This window comes from Moschus berezovskii, chromosome 14 (genome assembly GCF_049115385.1).
Source record: "Moschus berezovskii isolate FMDL1 chromosome 14, NW_MosBer_1.0, whole genome shotgun sequence".
In the NCBI taxonomy this organism is placed as follows: Eukaryota; Metazoa; Chordata; class Mammalia; order Artiodactyla; family Moschidae; genus Moschus; species Moschus berezovskii.
This window is the reverse complement of record NC_142473.1, coordinates 47,338,197-47,361,057: the sequence shown is the minus strand read 5'-3', so window position 1 is coordinate 47,361,057 and position 22,861 is coordinate 47,338,197. Positions and strand designations below refer to the sequence as shown.

At 49.6% G+C, this 22,861-nt stretch overlaps 1 protein-coding gene across 4 annotated transcripts in view; it reads right to left on the bottom strand.

The window, feature by feature from the left end:
* Positions 1-10,825: 10,825 nt before the first annotated feature.
* Positions 10,826-22,861, bottom strand: part of SBF2 (SET binding factor 2) — a 491,894-nt gene continuing 479,858 nt past the window's right edge. For 2 of the 4 annotated variants that reach the window (XM_055423393.2, XM_055423395.2), the window contains 6 exons: positions 20,840-21,073; positions 19,591-19,695; positions 18,011-18,204; positions 17,241-17,328; positions 14,758-14,889; positions 10,826-13,767 (listed from right to left, as the gene is read on the bottom strand). In XM_055423393.2, the coding sequence (XP_055279368.1) occupies positions 13,669-13,767; positions 14,758-14,889; positions 17,241-17,328; positions 18,011-18,204; positions 19,591-19,695; positions 20,840-21,073 (852 nt within the window). In that variant the 3' untranslated portion in view covers positions 10,826-13,668. The remainder of the gene's footprint in view (positions 13,768-14,757; positions 14,890-17,240; positions 17,329-18,010; positions 18,205-19,590; positions 19,696-20,839; positions 21,074-22,861) is intronic. The other 2 variants (XM_055423394.2, XM_088843086.1) reach the window with 1 other exon arrangement.

Genomic DNA, 22,861 nt, shown 5'->3' with positions numbered 1-22,861 from the left:
TCTGTGTTTTCAAAGGCCTCTCTGGCTTCTGTGTTGAGAACAGACTAAAGGGCTCCAAGGTGGAGGCAGGGAGGCCAGTTGGGAGGCTCCTGCAGAAATCCAGGGGAGCTCCACCAGCGCGGCAGTGGCAAAGGTGGTGACAGGTTGTCCAGTTGAGGGTGTAATTTGAAGGCAGAGTTATCAAGATTTGCTGATGGATGGGCTGTAGGTGTGAGAGAGAAGAAAATTCTTTCAAGGACGAACCTAGACTTTTTGGCCAGGGTGACTGAAGATGGAGTTGCTGCTTCTGAAGTAGGAAGTTGTCTTTTTCGGCCGCCGTCACCCTTCCCTGGACCACAGCAGCCTCCAGAGTGACTCTCCACATCCTCTCCTACCAGCCTCCAGCCTGTTTTCCCTGTTACAGCCACTCTGAGAATGGGCTCTGCCTTTTTTTTTTTTTTTGATGGTTTAGGGGCACTTTATTGGTTTCCTTTCGGAATCCTTCTACAAAAGAGCAGAACGAAAGCTCCTGCCAAGAGGGTGAGGTGTGTGTGTGTGAGAGTCGCTCAGTCACATCTGACTCTTTGCGACCCCATGGACTGTAGCCGGCCAGGTTCCTCTGTTCATGAAATTCTCCAGGCAAGAAAACTGGAATGGGTTGCCATTCCCTTCTCCAGGGGATCTTCCCATTCCAGGGATTGAACCCAGGTCTCCTGCACTGCAGGCAGATTCCTTACTGCTGTGCTACTGGGGGAGAGGGGGAGGACCCTTCCCCATCGCCATGTTCCCCACCTGTGTCCCTGCCGGGTTTGCAGAGGCAGGGGACCAGCTGCTCAGGAGAGAGTCAGAGAAGCCTCCCCCCACCACGCAGAGAGGGGAGAGGCCTCTCCTGGGGAGGGTGGGGCCGGCTTAGGGTCACAGCAGGGGCTGGAGTCCAGGCGGCCCTGTCTCTGGGCAGGAAGGCAGACCCGAGTGTAGGCTGGAGGCCTGTTAGACCCAGAGCTCCGCCAGGAGAAGAGGCTGTGAAATTTGCAGTATCAGGTTTCGGAAAACACAGGGTCAGGGTCAGCGGAGCAGCTGGTAGTTGGGAAGGCCAGGCCCAGCTAATTTCCTGTCAGAGTGGCCCAGAGGCCCCAGCCTCTCTCCGAGCTGGCCACAGGGGAGGAGATGCCGGGAATGGCTCACATTCCTCTGGCAGGGGCCCATGCCGAACCTTGGGGGGGCCCGCGGGGAGTGAGGAGGTGGATGTGCTGAGGCCAGAGGCGGGGGCCCTCTGCAGGGACCAGGCCTCTGCTGTCCAAGCCTTAGACTGGGATGGGGCCAGGGGTGGGAGAGCAGTGGCAGGAGACCATCGCAGCTGCTGGAGCTTCAGGGTAAAGGAGCCCAACCTCACATTTCAGACGAGGAAACAGAGGCTCAGACCAGACCAGATCTCAGCAGGATCGCGGGAGCATCCTGATTCTGAGCCCTGGAGCTGTTTCTTCTGGCCAGGCCCGCGTTTCCTGGAAGGCCCTGCATTGCTGAGTTGTGTGACGGAGAGGGGTGGGCAGGTGGGCGGGCTCAGTCTGTGCTCCTCTTGGAGGGAGGCAGGAACCCTCGCTTCCACACGGGAGGCTTGCTTCTCAGATAGTCTTGCTGGGGGCTGGGTGGCCTGTGTGGAGCAGGCCGGGGGGCCCTGCATCAGCTGAGGGCCCACCTCTCCTCCCCGTGGAGGACCCCAGCCCACCCCCACCACGGATGGGACTCTCCGCCCTGCCCAGCCCCAGGAGGATGAGCCATGTTCCTGGCCTTGAGTGGCCTTTAAGTGGCCTGACCAGGCCCAGTGGGAGGCAGAAGCCATAGTACAATGTGCAGGGAGGGTTGGCCCCGGACACAGTCACACGAGCCCGGGTGCAGATCTGGCCTGTGGGATGCCACTATGTGACCTCGGACAGGTCAGTTAACCTTTCTAAACTGCAAAACAGAGAGGGACCGCTGCCTTTCTTTCTCTCCATCAGCTTGTATGGTGGGTCTGTGACTTGGACAGAGGGTCTCCTGCCTGATGCTGTGGGACACAACCCCTCCCAGAGCTTGGAAGTGTTGCCCGTGCCCTCTCTCCACATCACCCACCACCTGCAAGGAGTATCTGGGGAGGCTAGGCCGAGGCCTCTGCTGTCCGCCTAGTCATCCTTTCCCAGCTCTCAGCACTTGACTGTGAGACTGGGGACCTTTTACGGTGTCCCAGGCATCCACTTGACCAGACTGTCCCTCCATCCCCTCTGTCCACCAATCAGGCCCCAAGTTCTACAAATGCCACCTCAGGCCTGTCTCCAAGGCTTCCGCATCTATGCAGTCACGCTGCCTTCTCAAGTCTGAGCAACCACGGTGGCCTCTAGCCACCCTCCCTTCTCATCCCCCCGTGCACTCTTCACTGGAGAGATCTTTCTAAATATACAGCCCAGCCTGGCTTAACGGCCTCCCCTGCGCTCCTCAGTGCACCCCTGCATCCCTGAACTCAGCATAAATGTCACTTATTCAGGGAAGTCTCCTCGGATCCCCAGGGCTGGACTGGGCTCTCCCATCTGTCTGTGGGCCCCTAGCTGTCCCCACCCCATCACAACTCTGATCACACTAGACATCAAATCTTGCAGATATGGGGAATGGATTATTTTACTTGGAGTCTAGTGTAGTCAGAACAGCAACCATCCATGAATGTTTGTGCAATGAATGAATGCTGGAGGAACTCCTGAAAGGTGGACACACTGTGGTTTGGGGTGATGGGACTCATAGTCGGTTCCATGCTACATTTGGAGGTATGAGGGAATGTGCCCCTTATCCGGTACCTCACATACCAAGGCCCTGGGCAGAGACATGACTTCTGGCCACCTCTGTCTGGTGAGGCTCAAGCAATGCGGTCACGGAAGGAACCCCCAGCTTCACCTGCTAAACTCAGCTGCTACCAGGAAATTCAGATGTTGACAGAGGCAATGGGTGGGCCCATGTCAGACAGCATCTGCATGTAGAAGTGCCTGGGTCATTAGGGTGTGTCCTGTGCAAGTGTACACGTGTGAACATGCAGCCGCTGCTTGCTGTCTGTGTGTGAGGGACTGTGTTTGTGTGCAAGTGTCCCCCTTACAGCCCTCCTTTCCCAGCCTGGCCTGTGCTGGGCACTGGTTCCTTGCGCATACCTGTCATGACTTGTGTCACGGCACTTTATCTGTATGTTGCTATACTAGTTTTCTGCTGCTGTTGTAACAAATCATTGCAAACTTGGTGGCTTAAAACAGCAGGCTTATTATCTTACACTTCTGGAGGTCAGAGTCCAGAGTGGGTCTCCCTGGGCTAAAATGAAGGCGTCAGAAGGGCTGTGTCCCTTTCTGGAGGTATTCCCAGCTTTTGGGGGCTGCCCACGTTCCATGGCTCGTGGCCCCTTCCGTCTTTGAAGCCAGCGATGGCTGACTGAGTCTTTCTCAGATCACCTCACTCTGACGTTCACTTCTGCCTCCCTCTTCTGCATGTAAGGACTCTTGTGATGACACGGGGCCCATCTGGGCTGGTCTCTGGAGGTCAGTTGATGGGCAGCCTTAATTCCATCTGCAACCGTAATTCTTTGCCATGTTGCATAGCATGTTGACAAGTCCTGGGGATGAGGACGCAGATGTCTTTGGGGGCAGGGACAACATTGTTCTGTGCATCAGATATGCTCTGTCCCTTCTGTCACTTATGAGCTCTTTGGGCCTGTGCTGGGTCTTACTCATCTGCATGCCCCTCGGGAGCAGGACACTGGTCAGCCCACCCTAGGTGCGTATTACATATTTGTTGAATAAATCTGATTCGGCCAACAACTTATGGAGAATCCATTTTGTGTTGGGTACTTTCACATCCCAGTTTTTCCTCCCATTTGATAGGTGAGGAAGATAAACCTCAGAGAACTTAGGAACCACCCAAGGCCAGAGAGCTAGTAAGTGACAGAGTAGAAGCTCAGTGTACCCTGACCTTGGGTCAACAAGGTTGACACCTTAGTTCCTTTGAGTCTGGGGTGCTGAGAGAGACAAGTCCTGGACCTTTGGTGGTAGCCATGAAAATGCATCTCTTGGATTTCAGGCTGGCCTCTGCTGCTGTGCGCACACCCACCACTGTTTGCTCTCAGGCCTGCGGGCTGCCCTTGACAGGCAGTCCTGGCATAAGGATTCCCCACTGTACTTGTTGCTTTCTTAGATCTAAACTGCAGCCTTAGACTTCCACTCTCTCTGTCCTCCCGTCTCTCCCTTGTAGGGGTCAGACCTCCATCAGTCTGGTGTCTCTCCCAGCTCCCCCGACTCACTACCTACTTCTCACTGGAGATGTCTCACGCAGAGGAGATGGGGAGGAGGATGTCATCCTGGTTGGTGGGGACCCAACATGGTCCCTGGAGCAGGTAGTAGCTCAAATGCTAAATATTTCACTGGTGAGAACCCAGGAAAGTTTCCTAGAGGAGATGAATTCTGTAGCAGGTGTGATAACTCAGGAATTGGAAAAATATGGAGGGGGGAACAGGCCTTCAAAAGATGGGCTGGTTGCTGCTCACCTGTCCTGATGCCCCACAAAGGGAGGAAGAAGGACCGTAAGCCTCCAACAAGCAGCTGGTGGGTGAGGGTGACCGCACGCAGCCTAGGAGGGGGGCGACAAAGAGGCTTTTCTCTAGCAGTGGGGACAGGTGTGGTGGAATGGCAGACAGTTGCAGAGCTCCAAATGAGTCTGAACAATCGGCCGAGGTAGTTTTATGGGGGTCAGGCTGCACCGGGTAAATATGGCACCCCTGAGGTCCCTGAAGCTGCAGCCTCCCTGACCCTCTGGGCTGGTAGGAGTGGCCCACACTTCCTTGGGAGAACTCCCACCTCTCCTGCACTGAAAGATGCCACTGAGGCCTTGCCCCCCCAGGGCAGTGGGTCCCCTCCCAGGAACTGCACCTGCTTCCTCTCCTGTCTGCTAAGGACAATGATGAGGGTGGAATTCCAGAAGAATCTGGCTGGGGACATGCTGGACCTGATAAGGGGGAAGGAAACTACCCTATTAAAGAATAAGAACTATGTTGGGTACCGGCAGGAGGCAGGGGGATTTCCTGGGATTGGATTTGCGAGTGTTTGATTGAGGCAGCTGGAATGGAAGGCTGGATCAGCCAGAATCCACTGACGTGAGGGCACGTTCTTCAGACACAGAATTTAATACCCTAGCTAGGATGCCAGGGGGTGGAGCAGATGCTCCTAGAAGTCTTTTGGAAAAAGTAACGGCCAGCACTCAACAGAGTGAAAATACCCAAGTTTCCCTGGCAGACGGTAGAGAAGAAATTCATGACAGCTGAAGAAAGTGGCCACTTGGAGTGATGCATTATGTAAGGCTGGTATGGACAGGCAAGGACAGACGGCCAGGCAAGCGGACATGGTGTATTGAGCTTGGTGTCCCCAGGGGCAAAATGGATGGGCAGCCAGTAGGTTCTGCTTAACAACAGAGCCGGGAAAGCAGACAGGAATGGAGGAGCAGGAGCAGGGCAGTAGAAAGTCAGGGTCCCTGCTCAGTTCCCAGACCTGAGCCAGTTTTCAGACATGGAACCCATCTACTGAAGAGGTGGCCAGGTCTCTAGGAGGAAGGACCCTGCAAAACAGCTACCAGTATGTATCCTCATGATTCCTTCAGTTTTCCCCCAAAGGTCTATAGCCATTTATTTGAGTGAGTGTTCACTAGAGAAAGGGGACCACCAGGCAGGTTTTGAGTCATATTAACACCTGGAGGCTCCAAGCATCATCACAGGCTATTTGTCAGAGTGGGGCCCATGCAGGTCAGGGAGCAAGTGGAATCCTGGCTACAGCTGGGCTTGCACTGGGTCCACGATCCATTCAGTGTTTAATTAGAATTCACGTTGTCTGACAGTAGGAGGGACCCGATGCTGGGTACCTGGCCTAGTGGGCAGGAGCTGTCACAGCAGAGAAAGCTAAGTGAAAACTTCTGAAATTGCCTTCTCCTTGCTCCCTCATTCTGCTCAAGGTAATAGAGAAAAAAAAAATCTCATCCCAGGGGTGACAGCAGAAACAAATGCCACCATTAACAACTTAAAGGACGAATGGGTGGTGGTCCTACCATCTCTCTATTTAATTCACCAGTCTGACCTTTGAAGAAGTTGACAGATCCTGGAGGAAGACTGCGGGCTTCACCGAGTGATAGCTCTGTTTGCAGCTGCTGTGCCTGTGGAGTCATTCCTAGAGCAGATTCATAAGGCTTTAGGTATGCACTTTGCGGTCATTTGGCAAATGCAGCCTTTTCCATTCCAATTTGAAAAGAGGATCAGAAACAGTTCACATTCACATGGGATGAGCAACAATATTCATTTACAGTTTCACCTCGGGGCTACATTAACTGTCTTGCCCTTTGTCATCATATAATCCCCAGAGATCAGAGCCACGTGAGTATCGCAGTGATCCATTACATCAGTGACACTGTGGTGGTGAGACAGGATTAGCAAGAGGCGCCTCTGTGCTGGAGGCTGTGGTGAGGTCACGTGCCGTGCAGAGCGAGGCATATAAACCTGCGAAGACTCAGGGACCTGACACCCCAGTGAAGTTTGCAAGGGGCTCAGCAGCCAGGGGTATGCGAGGATATCCCCTCCCAAGTGAAAGAAACAGGTGTATCTTGTATCTTTTACAATGGTAAAGACAGCGCAGGGCCTGGCTACCCTGGGTGGAGGCTTGCTCTTGGTTAGGGACAGCACCTTACTCTGGGAGAGATGGAAGGCTGCCGGCTGCTGGTGGGTCCCCTAACGGGACCAGGCACTGCAGAAGATCCAGGCTGCAGTGTAGTCCTGCCATTGGGTCATACCATTTGGCAGACTCTCTGGTGTTGGAAGCGTCAGTAGTGGGAAAGCGAAAAGATGTGGTGTGGGGCTTATGGAAAGTCCCGGGGATCCTGAAGCAGGGCTGCGCTATCAGGGACAGAGGATTACACCCCTTTTAAAAATAAATTTTAGAAACGTCCTAATTTTCTGGCTGCACTGGGTCTTGCTTGCTGCACGGGAGCTGCCCTCGCTGAGGCGCCCCGGCTTCTCGCCGCGGCGGTTTCTCTCGCAGAGCGCGGTCTCAATGGTTGTGATGCCTGTGCTGGTTGCTCTGTGGCAGGGGGGGTCTCCCCAGACCAGGGCTCAAACCAGTGCCACCTGCATTGCAAACAGGATTCTTAACCACTGGGCCACCAGGGAAGTCCCTGATTATAAACCTTTTGAGAAACACTTTCTGGCCTGTTACTAGACTCTGGTAGAGACAGAATGTCAGACCACAGGGGGCACCTGAAACTGCCCAGTCTGAGTTGGGGTCTGTTGGATGTGTCAGTTCATTGAGTTGGTTGGACCTGGCAGCAGACCATCATAAGATGAAAATGCTGCCTCTGCAGCTGAGCCTGAGTGGGGCCGGAGGGCACCAGTTAACTGCATGGGGACGTAACCAGGGCCTGGCCCCCGACTTGCACCTTGGCCGCATGGAGGGCCTGTATAACCAGCTGAAAGAGGAGGGAAAAGCCTGAGCTTGGTTTATGGATGGGTTGGTTTGGTACGTGCCTACAAGCTGAAGATGGGCAGTAGCTGTATCACAGAGATGTAAAGGGAAATGGAAAATATTCCTGCTGGGTAGGGCTGTGAACAGAGTACCTGGTCATGTACTTCGTATACAAAAAGTGGCCCAAGGTCGTGAGCAGATACACACCCTCCTGGGCATTGGCCAACTGCCTGTTTGGTCAGGGGCCTGGAAGAAGAAGAACGGGAAGATTAGGGACAAGGAGATGCAGGGTAGAGACAAGTGGATGGACATGTGGGGGAAACACGAAGATTTTATTTTTAAATTTATTTTGGCTACATAGGCTCTTTGTTGTGGCCTGCAGTTCTCTCTTGTTGCCCTGCACAGGCTTAGTTGCCCCTTGGCATGTAGGATCTTAGTTCCCTGACCAGGGATCGAACCTACATCCCCTGCACTGGAAGGCAGATTCCTAATCACTGGACTACCAGGGGAGTCCTCATGCTAGACTTCAGTGCCACGTGTTAATGCCCATTAGAAAGCACCCAGCACATTGGAGGCAGTGAATAAATAAGTAAACAAAATGACCTGGATGGTTGACACTAGCTGGTCCTGTCATTGGCTACGTGGGACCAGAAGGATGAGCCTGAGTGGAGTGGCCACGTGGCAAAGGCAGAGCCAGGCAAGGGCTGACTTGGGCCCGCCAGCACAGACTTCCACATCCCAAGGCCACTCTAGGTACTGTTCCCTCTCCGTGCCCAGCCTGCCAGCAGCAGAGACCTACGCTGAGCCCGCAGGTGGCACTCTTCCTCCCCGGGGCAGGTCAGCTACCTCAGGCACTTTCCATCCTGGAAGGGCCAATGGTTCATCATCACAGGGATGGAAATCTGCTTTGAGTTTGCCTTTCCTGACCGGAGAGCCTCAGTTAGCACCACTGCCTGGGGACTTACAGAAGGCCTGATCCAAAGGCATGGATTCCACACAGCTTAGCGTTTGACCGGGGACACAGGAAGGGTCCTGCTGAACTCTAGCTCATGGCTGTCACCAAGGCGCTGACGACTCCTGTGTCCAGGAACCAGCAGGGGTCCTTGACCCTGATCAGCAGGAGACAGGGCTGCTTCTGCATGATGGAGGCAGGAAGGAGGGTGACCCTCCAGTCACCCAGGTAATCCCCACCGTAACGGGAGACCCGTGCAGCAGTCCTGACCTGAGACAGGTTTGATTACACTGATCTTCCCTCAGTGTTGGGAAGATCTCCTGGAGAAAGAAACAGCAAACCACTCCAGCATTCTTGCCTGGGCAATCCCATGGACAGAGGAGCCTCTTGGGCTATAGTCTATGGGGTCACAGAATTGGAAACGACTTAGAACTAAACAACAACCACCTCCTTCAATGAAGGCTTGGATCACATCTCCAGGAGAGCCATCAGCATGTCCTGAGGTGGCTGAGGGTGAGGGGAACTCAGAATGGAGAGTGGGAAGAGGGAGGGCATGAGATTAACTGCATCAAGGGCGCTGTATTAATCCTTGGACTTGCCTCTGAGTTTCGCTAGGAAGAGAGGCCCAGGGGAAACTGGAAGGAACTTCTCTGGAACCTGGCTACAGAGGTGCGTTGTGGCCAGGGTGAGAAGACTCCCTGGGGGTCTCTGAGTGCACAGCCTGTGCATGACTGTGGGCCCCAGCTGCTGCTGCATTCTGGAATCCACTGCTGTGTTTGTTTCCCTGGCTGCAGCATGCTGATGGCTGAGCAGGGTGGGGGTCCCAGGCAGGCTACCCTGGGGAGGCGTGGGGTTGCTCTGATGATTCGTGATGTCCTGAGGACTTCTCATCTGCCTTGCTGAACTTCCTTAGAGCTGATCCACAGTCTGAGTCTCCCACCCAGCTTTTCCTCCTCCCTCCCTTCCCTGGGTCTTTCAAAAGGTCACGCCTACATGCTGGTCTCCTGACTCTCCCAACCTCCCCTACTTTCCTGCCCTTTTGGCGCCTGCTTCTCAGCGGACTGGGGTGAACACGTCTGTTAGCACCACTCAAAACAGGATCCCTGGACCAGCAGCCTCAGCGTCACCTGCGAGCATATTAGGAATATGGAATGTCAAGTCCCCTCTCAATCCTACTGAGTCAGGATCTTCATTGTAGCAAGATGATTCATACACATGCTACAATTTGTGAAGCGCTGATTTAGATGATTTGGTCTCTTTCAGCAAATCCTTCCCATCACAATTTGGAGCCTCAGCCGCTGCAAAGGTGAACCCTTGGAATCACAAATTCACAGATCAGGGTCCTTCACTTTATAGGTCAAAGCCTTAAAGTTAAGACATAGTTCAAGGTCTTATCATGAATTAGATGAAGCACCCAGGTCTCTCACCTCCCACTTTGGCTCTATGAGCAGGCTGCTTGCTCTAAATCTGCCTTGCCTAGCATAGAAGCACAGGAATGTGGCTAGTTGTGGTATAATTTAAAAAGGTTTCTTTTTTTGGATCTTTGTCCTGGGTTTGTGGCATGGAGTTGCTAAAACCTTTAGAACTTCCTGAGTGAAAGGCATGCCTTTGTTATTCATAACGAGTCCCTCTGCCCACACCTGTTTGTGTGAATGCAGTGACTCAGGCTGGGCCCCTAGATAGCTTCAGGCTGGTTACCAGAAAGAACTACATGTGAACGGGGTGTGGGAAGTTACATCTCCAGGGGGACTGGAGTGGGTTATGAAAAAATCCTGACAGGATCCAGAGAGCTTCCCCGCTGGTGACCACAGGGAGGTGCTGGGAGGGCGCAGGCCACCCCCTCTCCCGACTTGCCCCACGCATCTGTTCCTTGTGGCTGTTCTTTCCTTTGGACAAACTGATAAACACAGACAAGTACCTCCTGAGCTGTGTACATTCTTCTGGACGATCGCTGAACCTGAGGAGGGGGTTGTGCGCTGGGCAAGTCTGGTGGCCCCTGGGACTTGCAAGTGGCATCTGAAGGGGAGACAGTCTTGTGGGGCCGAGCCCTCAACTATGGGGTCTGGGCTGACTCTGGGGAGGAAGCGCCTGAACTGGATGAACTGCGGGACACCCAGCTGGTATGGGTGAACTGGAGAATGGAGTGAGGAATGACAGGAATTTTGTATGAGAAATGGTGTTGGGAAAAAGATAACACACTGGTCCAAACTGAGATAGACCGTAGGTGCAAAATACTCGCTGGGTTTTGAAGATTCGGTATGAACTAGTTCATGAGTAATTTTTTGTACTGATTGACATGTTGAAATAATTTTGATAGATTATGGTAAATCAAATTATTATTGAAAATAAGACAAAATGTTATAAAACTTTATCAATTTCTTTTTACTTTTTAAAAGATTCACAGTGGCTTGATTATACATCTATTTGGCAGTACTGCTCCAAGTCTTATCTCTTCATCCATACTGTCTTATTCTTGGCTTAATTCATAGCTCTGATTGCTGTAACTGAGGGCATTTCCTGGTTATCAGCCTGAGATCTTGAGATTATTCAGAAATTCTTTATAAGATAATGGAGTTACTTAACAAGTCTTAAAAGAACTCAGAATGAAATATCTATAAACGTCAATTTTCATTGAGAAACAAATTAGCCGTACCATTAACAGTTAACACTCCAGCTCTGGAGTGAGGTCATCGGGTAGAGGGGCTTGGGAGGTAAGAGTGAAGAACTTGTGCCGAAGGTTTTGGGGAGCGGGGCCTGTGCTCCCCTGGGGCTGCAAGAACCGGGCGTAGAAAGGCCTTGTCAGGGGAGCCTCAGGGGCAGGGCGCCAGGCCCTACTCTTTCTTCCTTGGAACCCAGTGCCCTTCTCCCCACACAGCTAAGACTGAGAAACGAAGGGCGGCCTGACACTCTTGGGCTTGACTCCCAGTTGTTTCCCTTGTTAGTCATGTCAGGGTCACAGCGTGCAGAACAGCAGGGCCCAGGAGTCCTGGAGACTCAGGAAATTGAAGGCTCAGGAGGGTGACGATGGGGCCCTTCCTTCTCTCTGGATCTCCAGACTTGGGGGTTCAGCCCTGAGAACCTGCGTTCTGTTGGCTCCCCGTCCAGATGCAGTCAGGGTCCCCAAGGTAAACTCCAAGAGCTTAACGAGAAGAAGTGTGATCCAGACTGTGCTGTTTAACAATTTCCTGAAGCAGAAAAATCTGCTTCTGAACTAGAGTTTGATTTCTCCTACCTAAAATTCTTGCCAATTGCCATATGCCATAGGTGGTGAAACTGTGACCTGGAAGAGGTAAAGGACTTATCCAATTTCACACAGCTCATCGGAGGCAGAGGGTGGGAGTGGCAGCCTTAGGCCTCTTACCTAAACTCTGCAGCAGTGTGTTCAGAACCCAGAAGCTGAGGCCAGCGTTTCCAGTGTCTGGTTACTTCCCGAGCAAAGGGCAGTGACGACATTAATAAAACCAAGACAAGAAATGGGTTATGCTGTGTTTCACCCTTTAACTTTTAGTCCCATGTATGAATCATGAGTGTTGCCTCCTGGTGTCCCACAATGCACAAGGAGCTTTATTTCAGTAAGTGAGGGATGCTTTTTCTTAAGAAATAAATTTAATTCAAGGTGGTTAGTGAATACAAGGCCTGTAGTGCCTTCATGAAAGTTAAAAGAATCCAGTTACAAAAGAAGCACTGTGTAAAGTTTCAAATAGCTGAAGGTACGGTGGGCTCCATATTTTACAGAGTACAAAAAATTATTTCATATACAAAGAAAAATACAAATAATGTGCAAAAACCATTTTCACAGGTGGCAATTTATAAAATGAAAATGATAGAAAAATCCTTCATTCTTATTATCCCCGAATTTCTTATATATTAACACAGTTCTGTTTCCTAGTGTGTAGATAATTTTAAATTTGAAAATCTGATTTATTTTTCATCTACAAAGTGGTTTTTTAAAAAGGGAACCATTTTAAAATTACTGAAATTGTATGAATCAATTAATTTTATATTAAATTATAAGCAGACTACCTGAAAAACAAGGGTATAGAAATCATATATACATATTTTTGAAACATTAGTTTGGTATTTAACATATTAACATTTCAAAACAAATGTGATGATCTAGCTACCTACGACTCCAGTTAACCAAGTGGCTGTTGCAGAAAAGCTGTCTCTGTTCACTGTGAACAAACAGCATTCCTGTATCTTAAGCTGGACAAACACAGGTTATCAAAAGTAAAGAAAATCTAACGACTAAACAAGTCCTTAAGTTCACATGCAGAAGTGCTGTTTGGGTATCCAGTCACGCCACGGTGCGACCGCGGTCTATACAGCCCTTGTCACGGGGGTGGTGTGCTCATAAACAGCTGGCTTCTGTCTCTCCAACATCTTCACTTTATTAGAGTTCAATGCAAGTAGCTGTTTTGTGAATTAGTGCTTTCAGTTTTTTGCATGTTATCTGGTGTAAGAAGCTGTCAGGGAGCAGAAGAATACATGGGACCACAAAGTCCTGGATCCTCAGGGCACCTTTGGCCTAGAAAATTCAGTATTTTGGAAGCAGTTGTTTTCCTGCATTGGCCTGGTGATTACTGCACCATTCCCTGGCCAATCTTTCCCATCAGGCTATTCTGTGTGCCCCTTGGCCTGCCTGAGCACTGGTGGTCTTGCTGTGAAACCCAGCACCGAGCAGGGATCCTGGAAGCACCTTTGGCAGCACCAGAGAACCAGTATCTCTAAGATTGGACAGTAAAAGCAGGAGCCTCCAAATGGGAAACCTATGCAGAATGGAAGATAGTCTTGGAGGATTTTGAGTTTTGCTTGTCAGGAAGTTCTCCAAGGAAGTTATGACCTTGGAGAACAGAAAGGATCCAGCTTTCATGAAGAAGGACCCAGGTGGGTGGTAGCCGCTTGGCCTAGGGAATGGGTGACAAATGGCTCAGGAAGCATTCTTCTGATCCCTAACCATGAGGGATTGTTCTAACCACTAGGTTAGAACAACCTAATGCAAGACACATGGAGGGCCTGGGGCTCTTGACCCGACTTGTGTGACACATCTACTCTGGCTAAGAAGACGTAGCAACTGCCGAGAGAGGGGAGTGGTTAAGTCTGGGCAGGAGAACCTCAGACCCTAGGATGACTCATCAGAACCAAACAGGAAGCTGTCAGCTCTTCAAGGATTCATGCACTTTTTTCCTATCTGGCAGCACAAGCCCTTTCTTCCTCTTCTGTGTGGGTTGACCATGGGTATCAGGCATCAGAGATACAGCTCTGGATCCTGTCCATCCACTGCTGGGCACTCTGCCCATCCTGGGCACAGAAGTTATACACACGTTTGCTGGTCTTGAGCTACAAAAACAAAGGAAGAGAAGCAGAGATGAGGGCAGGGCTAGTCTACAGGTTTGGAGATGTGAGCTAATCAATCCCTGTGACCTTCCCTTTTCATGCTACCCCGGAACCTCCGTATTTCTCTGCCCTCCACTACTGTACTATCATTGCTTATGGAAGTGATTTTACTTTCCTGGTCCCCAGAGTCACAGGGGATCTTAACAGAAGGGTCTGCAGAGAAGGCAGATATTCCAGAAAAGCCTGACTTTGCACCTTCGTGACTAAGGAAGAGGGTCTGGAATAGCTGGAGCCTCTTGCCTCACCCATGCACTGCGGCCATGCAGCAAAGAAGCCAAGGAGACTGAGCTTCATCCACACCATGGTGGGGTTGGCTTTCACGGTCCCTTCCCATCTCTTTCTCTAAGTCTTCAGCTGGGGCCTCACTGGGAGTTCAGAGTCAGGGAAATGGCCTCACAGCCTGAGGAAGGCACTAGAGTATGACCTGTGTTCTATATGAAGTATTGCTTGGCTCTGGGGACTAAATAAGTCCCCTATCCTGTGGCCCATAAAATGTCCCAAGGCCTGCCGAAGATGTCAGGGAAGACAGTCATCATGTGTGGACTAATGATGTTTTTTTTTGGATGATCAAGCTTGAAGACAAAAAGATATAAAGGAAAGTAACATCTGTTCTTGACAGAAGGTGGTGTGTGAATAGAACACTATTTAACAAGGAGTTCCTCTGCTTCCAAGTGTAGTTGGATACCTTTTGAAGGAGTCTTTTGTGCAAAGCAACATGCAGCCTTTATGAGCCATAGGGACAGCGGGGGAAGGTCAGGTTTGGGGATTAAGAGTGCTGGCTTCAGGTTCTGCAGCAGTTCCCACAGCCAGGGTGGGGCTGTGGCCCATCTGTAGTCACCATCAACTGCTCTGAGGCCCCGTCATTCTTGGAGTGGATGGACTGACTGTAAGGGATCACATGCAGAAAGCTAGGAAAAGACAAGGTCAACTTACATCAAAGAAAGCCTTGTCACTCGTGTGCTTCGGGGCGCCTATGCTGGGGCCAGCAGGGATGACCATTTCTACTTCAGCCAGGTCAATGTGGCCTTTACAGCTTGTGTCCTCACCCGAGTCATAGTATCGCAGCTGGAACCAAAGGACACATGGGATGTAAAAGACCCAGGAAGGGGAAACGGCAGGGCTTTTCAAAAGGTATCTGAATACTTTCCCATAGCTTGCTCAACTATGTCTGGAAGAACAGACAAGAAATTAAAAATACTGTCTGCTTCTAGGAAGAATTAGGTAGCTGGGAGAAAGGGTAAAAAGACACATTTTTTGAAATTTGAATAAATGTTACATATAAAAGAATAAAAACATCAACAACTGTAAAAAATATATGGAACATATGAAAAGGGGGTTAATGTTTAGAATATATACAAAATTCCTAGAGATTGAGAAGAAAAAGATAAATAACCTAATAGAAAATTGGTTAAAGGATTTCAACTGGCAACTCACAGAAGAAATTTGAGCGACCTATAAACATCTGAAAAGGTGAACAGCCTAAACAATAAAGTAAATGAAATCAATGAGATTTCACTTTTCACTTAGATTAAGAAATATTTAAAATAGCTGACAATATTCAGGTTGAATGGAAGGCACGAGGTATTCATAAACACTGTTTGTGGGGTTATAATTAGAAACCTATTAGAGGACAATCTGGCAATATGAACTAAAGGTTAAAATGCTTATACCTATTGATACACCTTTCCCATCTCTAGGAATTTATCTTACAGAAACACTCCCACAATCATGCAAAGACACACAAATAAAGAGGTTTCCTTCAGCACTCCCTCTATCAGCTAATGCTTGAAAAGATGTATCTGCCTGTCAGTAGGGTGCTGGTTAATTAAATGATTGTACATCAACAGTATGGAATTCTATACAACATTTAAGAAATAAGATCTATGTGAACTGGTAGGAAAATATGTTCAAGCTATACTATATTTAAAAAGCAAATTTCCAAATAGCATGTAGATATGAAGTGATTTTTGAAAAACAATGAATAGCTCAACATTTGACTAAGAGTTACTATGTGTAAGGACTGGATTTCACTTGAAATAAATCAGTCTGGAATTCAGAAAGTTACATGGCAGGAATGTGTCTGGTCCCTCTGTCACTGTGATTCTGGCCTCAGCCTTTTCTCTGCCTCTCTCTGAAGGCATGGTAGGAGTACACCTTTTGTATTAAATCTGAAAGACTGGCAAGAAAGCAAGTATAATCTGATGTAACTGTAAATTATGGTTAACAGCATGACATGACATTCCCCTATGTTTTATTTAGTGGTTTAATGGGCTGTTCTATACAATGTAGGCTCTAATTTCAGAGACAGTGCTGTTTAAAGTCCAGTTGCCTAAAAAGAGTTTCCACTGCATATCTGTTAAAAAAAAAAAGTTCTCTGTATCTGTAATCCAACAGGACTCTGTAACCTTTATGAAACTCCTTGAGCAGAGTGAAAGGTGGTCACTCCCCACATCAAGTGTCCATCTGGCAGCAGTTATCTAGACGCAGCTCCAGCCGGAGCACCGTCCTGGGTACAGCTCATATCTTTCTCAGTAGACTCCATGTTACACATAAATGCACTGAGAATCTGCTCAAGGCTGACTGGTCAGTTCTAAGGCAGAGTGAGGTCTCCAGTCAGACCATGGGACGACATATGACTCTCTGATGAACGATGCAAAGAGGCTGGAAGTTTGCAGAGCGTCCCCCTACCCTCCAGGATCACCGGAGCAAGGATTCTGACTCTAAGGACTGCGGGGAGAGAGGGGGGGCTAGAGCCATAGCAAAGAGCCTAAGAGTGGGGAAATGACTTCCCAGTATGGACTGGGGGGTCCAGGCTAGTGTCAGCCCACCGTGGATTTCAGGCTTGGACGGGCACATCCCCTTCTGCCTATTTTAAAGCTCCCTCCCTCCTCTGTTGCTGTCACCTTTGAGGGATAATGATGCCTTCTTTAGTACAGGGATGGGCACAGAGAAGGTGTTCAAGAAATGTTTGTTGAATAAATTAATGCCCTTGACTTTGAATGGCTGCTTTGTGCTGTCGAGATGAAGTGATCTGCATTCTGGGGAATGTTCACAGGCACGGGCTCTGTATGTACATGTGGCATGCAACACGCTGAAACCCTCAGGTCCCCTCCTGGCCTGGCTGTGGACAGCAGGCAGCAGGAGGTGCATGAGCATTAGAAAGCATAGTTTTGTTGCTCTGAGAGCTCTGGGCTCCATGGTCACTGCCTCGGTCGCACACACCCGCACTTTCTCAGAGGGCTGCCATGTGCCCTCTCACTGGGTCCACGGAGGAGCCCGCAGGTAGCTGGTGAGAGGCCTCAGGGAAGCATTCTGTACACTGGGGCTGTGCGTGTCTGCTGGGAGTCACACACAGCCAGGGACGGAGCCTCGCCTGGGGAGAAGGGATTGCTATAGGCTGTGATGGTGTTTATTACCTGATGCTTTGTTACGTCCAAAACAAACCAACGGGGCTTCCAACCTTTCAGCAAAGCCCCTCTTTTGTACAGCGTTCCCTCAAAGGACCTAGAAGTAATGATGACATGGCGGTTAATATGATTTTACTATGTGCTATAGAGGGGATGTCTGTTGTTTTTGTTGATCAAGTCTCTGTTTCCCCTAGATGATCCAAAATAGATTAGTCGGAGCTCCCCCCAGAATTTCTCTACTAGACTCTCAGGGAAAGATTGCCTCATTCTGCTGGGATTACCAAACTTGTGAGGTTTGGAGCTCTCAGTAGCCATCCTTTGTACCACGCTGGGGTTCATGCAGCCTGTATGAGGAAGCAGAGCTGGTAAATGACAGAAGCCTGAAGGTACTGTGAGAAACTGGCACACTGGGCCTTCTCACTTCATGTGAGTAAATTCCTTTCTCCTTGGGCAAGCATGTGCTGGATCTCAGAAGTCTGCCACTGGAGAAGTGCTTACTAACACACATTCCCTCAAAAGACCAGGCAGATGGGAGACAGTAGGACCCGCCACAAATAACTACAACCTCCTGGCCTTATTTTAGTTGTAATTTTGACTTTTCCTCTTCCAAGAAGCATCTAACACATTTAAAACAGAAACAAAGAATTAAAGCGGATTCCTTTTAAGTTGACAGAACGTGGCACGGCCTAGGCCTAGCTTATTCGAGGGCCTGCGGTGTGGCCGTGGGTGGGGCTGGGAGAGCCTTTGTTGCACCCCCTGGCAGGGCTCACAACATCCACCTGTTCTCGTCGTTCTTGGACGTGTACTGGCTGTACAGCGTGGCTGCTCTGCGGTCCACCCCGTTGGATGGGGGGACACCAGTGCTCTGCTCCTCTGCCAGGTTGCTGTCTGGAAGGTGCAGCTGAGGCCTCTTCTGATAAGAAGGGAGGTGGGTGGACATGGTTCCTGGGGAGCCCGAAGGGTATCTCTGGGGCTGAAAAAGACAGAACAGGAGACAGGAAGGCTTTACAGAGACTTTAAGCAACTGATCCGATAATTTCACTTCTAAAAATTTACCTCAAGAAAGAAACTGGACCATATATATGTCTATATAAAATATGTATAAAAAGATGCTTACCTTGGAGGTTTTTTTTACAACAGCAAAAAACTAACTACCTAAATGTCTATCATTATGGGGCTAGTTAAAAAAATATATTTCTGAACAATGGAATTCTAGATAGCTGTTACAAAGATTTATATACAGTGACAAATGGAAGGACATGTATGCCATATATTAAGTAAAAGAGAAAGCAGGTTTTAAAACTATGTCTATAGTAAATCCCTTTTATATATGTGTTTAAAAGTCTAAAGGCATAGAGGTTTATTTCTACTTTATAAATTTTGGGTGATTTCTATTTTATAACTTCCTGTGTTATAAAGGAACGCATACTTAAAGGAATACATATATCTCATTTTCATAATCAGAAAAAAAATTAACAAACTATTTTATTCTTTTGAGAAAAAAATCAGTAAGACATCATGTGCCCGTGGGCTGTCTGATAATAGCCCCTGAGTTGCCACTTGCAGGCAAGAGATGGCGCCCCGAGGACCCCTTCTTACAGGGTCAGAGGATATTTTCTTCTATACTCCATTCTCCTTGACCCCTCTGTGACATCTGACCCTGTTGACCTCTCCTTTCCTGAAGTGCTCTCATCTGTCCTAACCTCCCTCTGTTGCACTTGGAGCCGACTGATGCGGGTTTGGCTGGTGCTGCCCTGTGTATCAGCCGTATTATCTGGGCCTGAGCCTGCACGCATGAGCCGGATGCCACTGCCTCACTGTGGGTTAGCAGGACGCTAAGGTGTGGATGCTAAGGGGCTCAGCACAGCCCATTCCACATTCTACAGCTTAAGGGGTGGTGAGATAGCAGAAAATGGAATATTTGGTATTAAATATTTTTACAGTAAATGTTTCTTAATTTAGAAACAAAAAGGGGGTGTGAACAACAGAGAGTGGCATATTTTACTGTTTTAAAATATTTCATTTTCCCTGTTTCTCTGGAGCCAACAAGATCTTGGCATTCCCTTCTTCCCTCCCCTCCTGTGGTAGAAGATCAGCTGAAACCACAGAGGTGCTGAGATAGAAAAGAACCCAGTAATTTCCCCTGGATACGGGGCACTGAACATAAGTATCATATCACTGTGGTAGAGTGAGACACCCAGGAAGTACTCAAGTTGTTGGAACTTCCTGCCCTGGACCCTCAAGGCATGACCCCCTCCTTGGACACAAACCTCCTGGGTTACCAGTGGCAGAGGCCCCACCTGAACCAGTGCCCTCAAGAAGCTCAGCAGCAGCTCTTCAAAGAGCTTTGCCAACTCACATGGTCTGCTCTGGGCTCTTCCTTAAGGTCCACGTTTACCCGTTCCCACAGCTGCTGCCACTTCTCAGGGGTTTGGTTCAATTTATGCTCCAGTCTTTCAATTTCCTACAGAGAAATTAAAAGGGTTTTTTTTTTTGACAGATAAGTATTGGGTTGGTTAAGAAGTTCGTTTGGGCTTTTCCGTAACAGTGGACAAACTCAAACGAACTTCTTGGCCAACCAAGAATTTCACAGAAATCATGGTGTTCCCCAGAGCCATGCCTCCTCTGAGCCAAAGGAGGAGCACGACCAGAGGGCAGTGAAAGACCGCAGTAAGCCCGGGGCCTCCGAGGTCTCCAAGCCAGGAATGGTGGTGGTGGGAGCTGGTGTGATGCACTGTGGCAAAGATGATTTATTAGGATCTGTAACTGGGCCTCTTTGTACAGATGGCTTAAATAGAGAGATGAAATCTGTATCCCAAACACCTTCACCCTTGGCCAGCCCATAGGAAATCTGATGGCCACAGCAAAAGGTCAAGCATTAGGCCTATGTCCAGACCCTAATAGCTGAGGTAGATGAGAAGTCTGTCCTGGACAGAGAAACCCCTTGACTCTGATGATTCAAACCAGATGTAGGGAGAATGAACCAAGAAATGCCCAAGACCTGGCATTTCCCTTGGCTAGGGTGACTGAGAGCAGAGCAGCGGCCTCTGTGACAGCGCTCTCACACATGCTTCTCCCAGTTGGAAGACTGAATGGAGAAGACACTTCAGGAACTGTCTGGCCTGTGTCAGGGCTCAAACCCTTTCCTCAGGGCCGCTGCTCTCATCATGGGGGTTACTGCCAGAATGGCTTCAGTCCAGAATATTCCTTGTAGAAGACAGCTGGCAGTATTCCCATCAGACCATCAGCTACCCACACTTCTGACCGGAGGAAGTAAGGCACCCACAGAAGTCATAACCCAGGCCTGACTCCGGCTCTTGGCCAGATGAAACAGCCGGGAAGCTGCAAACTGCCCTACTTGCTTGAACGTTTCCTTGTAATGATGAAAAACTCACTTCTACTGAGACTGTTTTCCAGTCCCTGAGCCTGGTTCTCCAGGGATGCTGGGGAGCTGGTCTGGTTTCCGCATGTTCCTATGGGGCTGGCAAGAATGCTAGCCCAGAGTGAGGAGAGCCACGGCCCGGAGCTGGTGAGCCAGGTTCCTGAGGCCTCACAAGCCTTCAGGGGTCCCAGAGCCTTTGGAGTCTGGCTTCATGTGGCTGACTTACACTGAACAGGCTGGTGAGAGCATCGGGCTGGGCGCAGCTGACATCATCGTAGCATGGCCACACGGCTCTCCGCTGGCTCTGGGGCCTGGCGCCTCCGGCCAGCTCAGAATCCTCGGAGGGCAGCTGCTTGGGGGTCAGCATCATCCAGTCGTACGAGGGCCCCGTGGAAAGTGTCTCCTCTATATAGTAATCCCACTTCTTGAGGCTGGAAACATTTACATTGGGCTTCAGGGCCTGTTTAAAGACAATTATGAAATATAGTTTCATCTTGACCTCAAAGTAGCCCAAGCTTACCGGCAGGCCAGCCCCTAACACTGCAGGGTCCAGGGAAGAGGATGAACAGAGGTTCTCATGACATATGTCTATATATTTAAACATTACACATCAATACTACCCTGACAAATAGAACTTCCAAACGACCTAGAAGGCCAGGTTTCAGTTGAGAATTCTCAGACTGCTTGGCACTGGGGGAGGCTGGTCCCAGTTCCCAGTTGTTGGCCTAAACCCCTGCTCCTCCTGACTCAGCTCTGTCCTACACTCTGAAGGTCTCTTATGAACACGCGCATATACCCCAGCCCTGCAGCTGAACTCTGTCTGCTCCCTGACCAATGTTACTCCTTAGCTGCCCTTTGGCTTAGGAGTACACTCACGGGCTTAGGGAAGTGGTCTGGTAAGTAATTTGAATTTGGGCAAGGAATTCTGAAGTACCAGAGTGTGGTCTAGATGAAGGAGGAGCATCTAAGCGTGTACCCTTGGTTTCTCACACATCTCATGAGGAGGGTGTATCAGGATAAAGGCCAGGGTCGGGTCCTATTGACCTGGGGCCTAGGGCCGGGCCTTTTGCCCTTGAGTGGTGGTGGAGAGCTCCACTCCACTGCAGAGCCTATTTCATGCAGATGGGCATGGCAGAGCATGGCTGTCCCTGAGAAGTCATCCTTCTTGAGCTGGGCTCCAACCTTCCTGCTTCTCATAGGGGTTCTTCCATGGCTCTGGTATGAATGGACTACAGTTCAGTTCAGTCGTGTCCGACTCTTTGCGACCCCATGAATCACAGCACGCCAGGCCTCCCTGTCTATCACCAACTCCCGGAGTTCACTCAAACTCATGTCCATCGAGTCGGTGATGCCATCCAGCCATCTCATTCTCTGTTGTCCCTGTCTCCTCCTGCCCCCAATCCCGTCCAGCATCAGAGTCTTCTCCAGTGAGTCAACTTGTCGCTGAAGTATTTTAGGATTTTCAGCTTAGACAACATGCTGAAGTTTCAAGTTTTGTTTGTTCTCCCTTCCCAGGGCAAGCTGATTTGCTCTGAGCTTCTTGAAGTTATCCTTTCTATGTCTAGGGGGCCAGCTCCTAATTTTTCTGGTCAAGAATTTAGTAACAGACTTCACTGCATCGTAATCTAAACCCAAAGTGTATCAAGTTTTAAATAGCTTCTGGTATGAAACCTAGTCAAATGTCTATAAAAAGCTTAAACAGCTTCAGTTCAGTTCAGTTCAGTTGCTCAGTTGTGTCCGACTCTTTGCGACCCCATGAACCACAGCACGCCAGGCCTCCCTGTCCATCACCAACTCCCGGAGGTCACTCAAACTCATGTCCATCGAGTCGGTGATACCATCCAGCCATCTCATTCTCTGTCGTCCCCTTCTCCTCCCACCCCTAATCCCTCCTAGCATCAGACTCTTTTCCAGTGAGTCAACTTGTCGCATGAGGTGGCCAAAGTATTGGAGTTTCAGCTTTAGCATCAGTCCTTCCAATGAACACCCAGGATCGATCTCCTTTAGAATGGACTGGTTGGATCTCCTTGCAGCCAAGGGACTCTCAAGAGTCTTCTCCAACACCACAGTTCAAAAGCATCAATTCTTCGGCGATCAGCTTTCTTCACAGTCCAACTCTCACATCCATACATGACCACGGGAAAAACCATAGCCTTGACTAGATGGACCTTGGTTGGCAAAGTTTAAACAGCTTACGCACGCTCAAAGTAAGGAAAACTTCAACACAAAATATTCCCAAAAGTGCAAC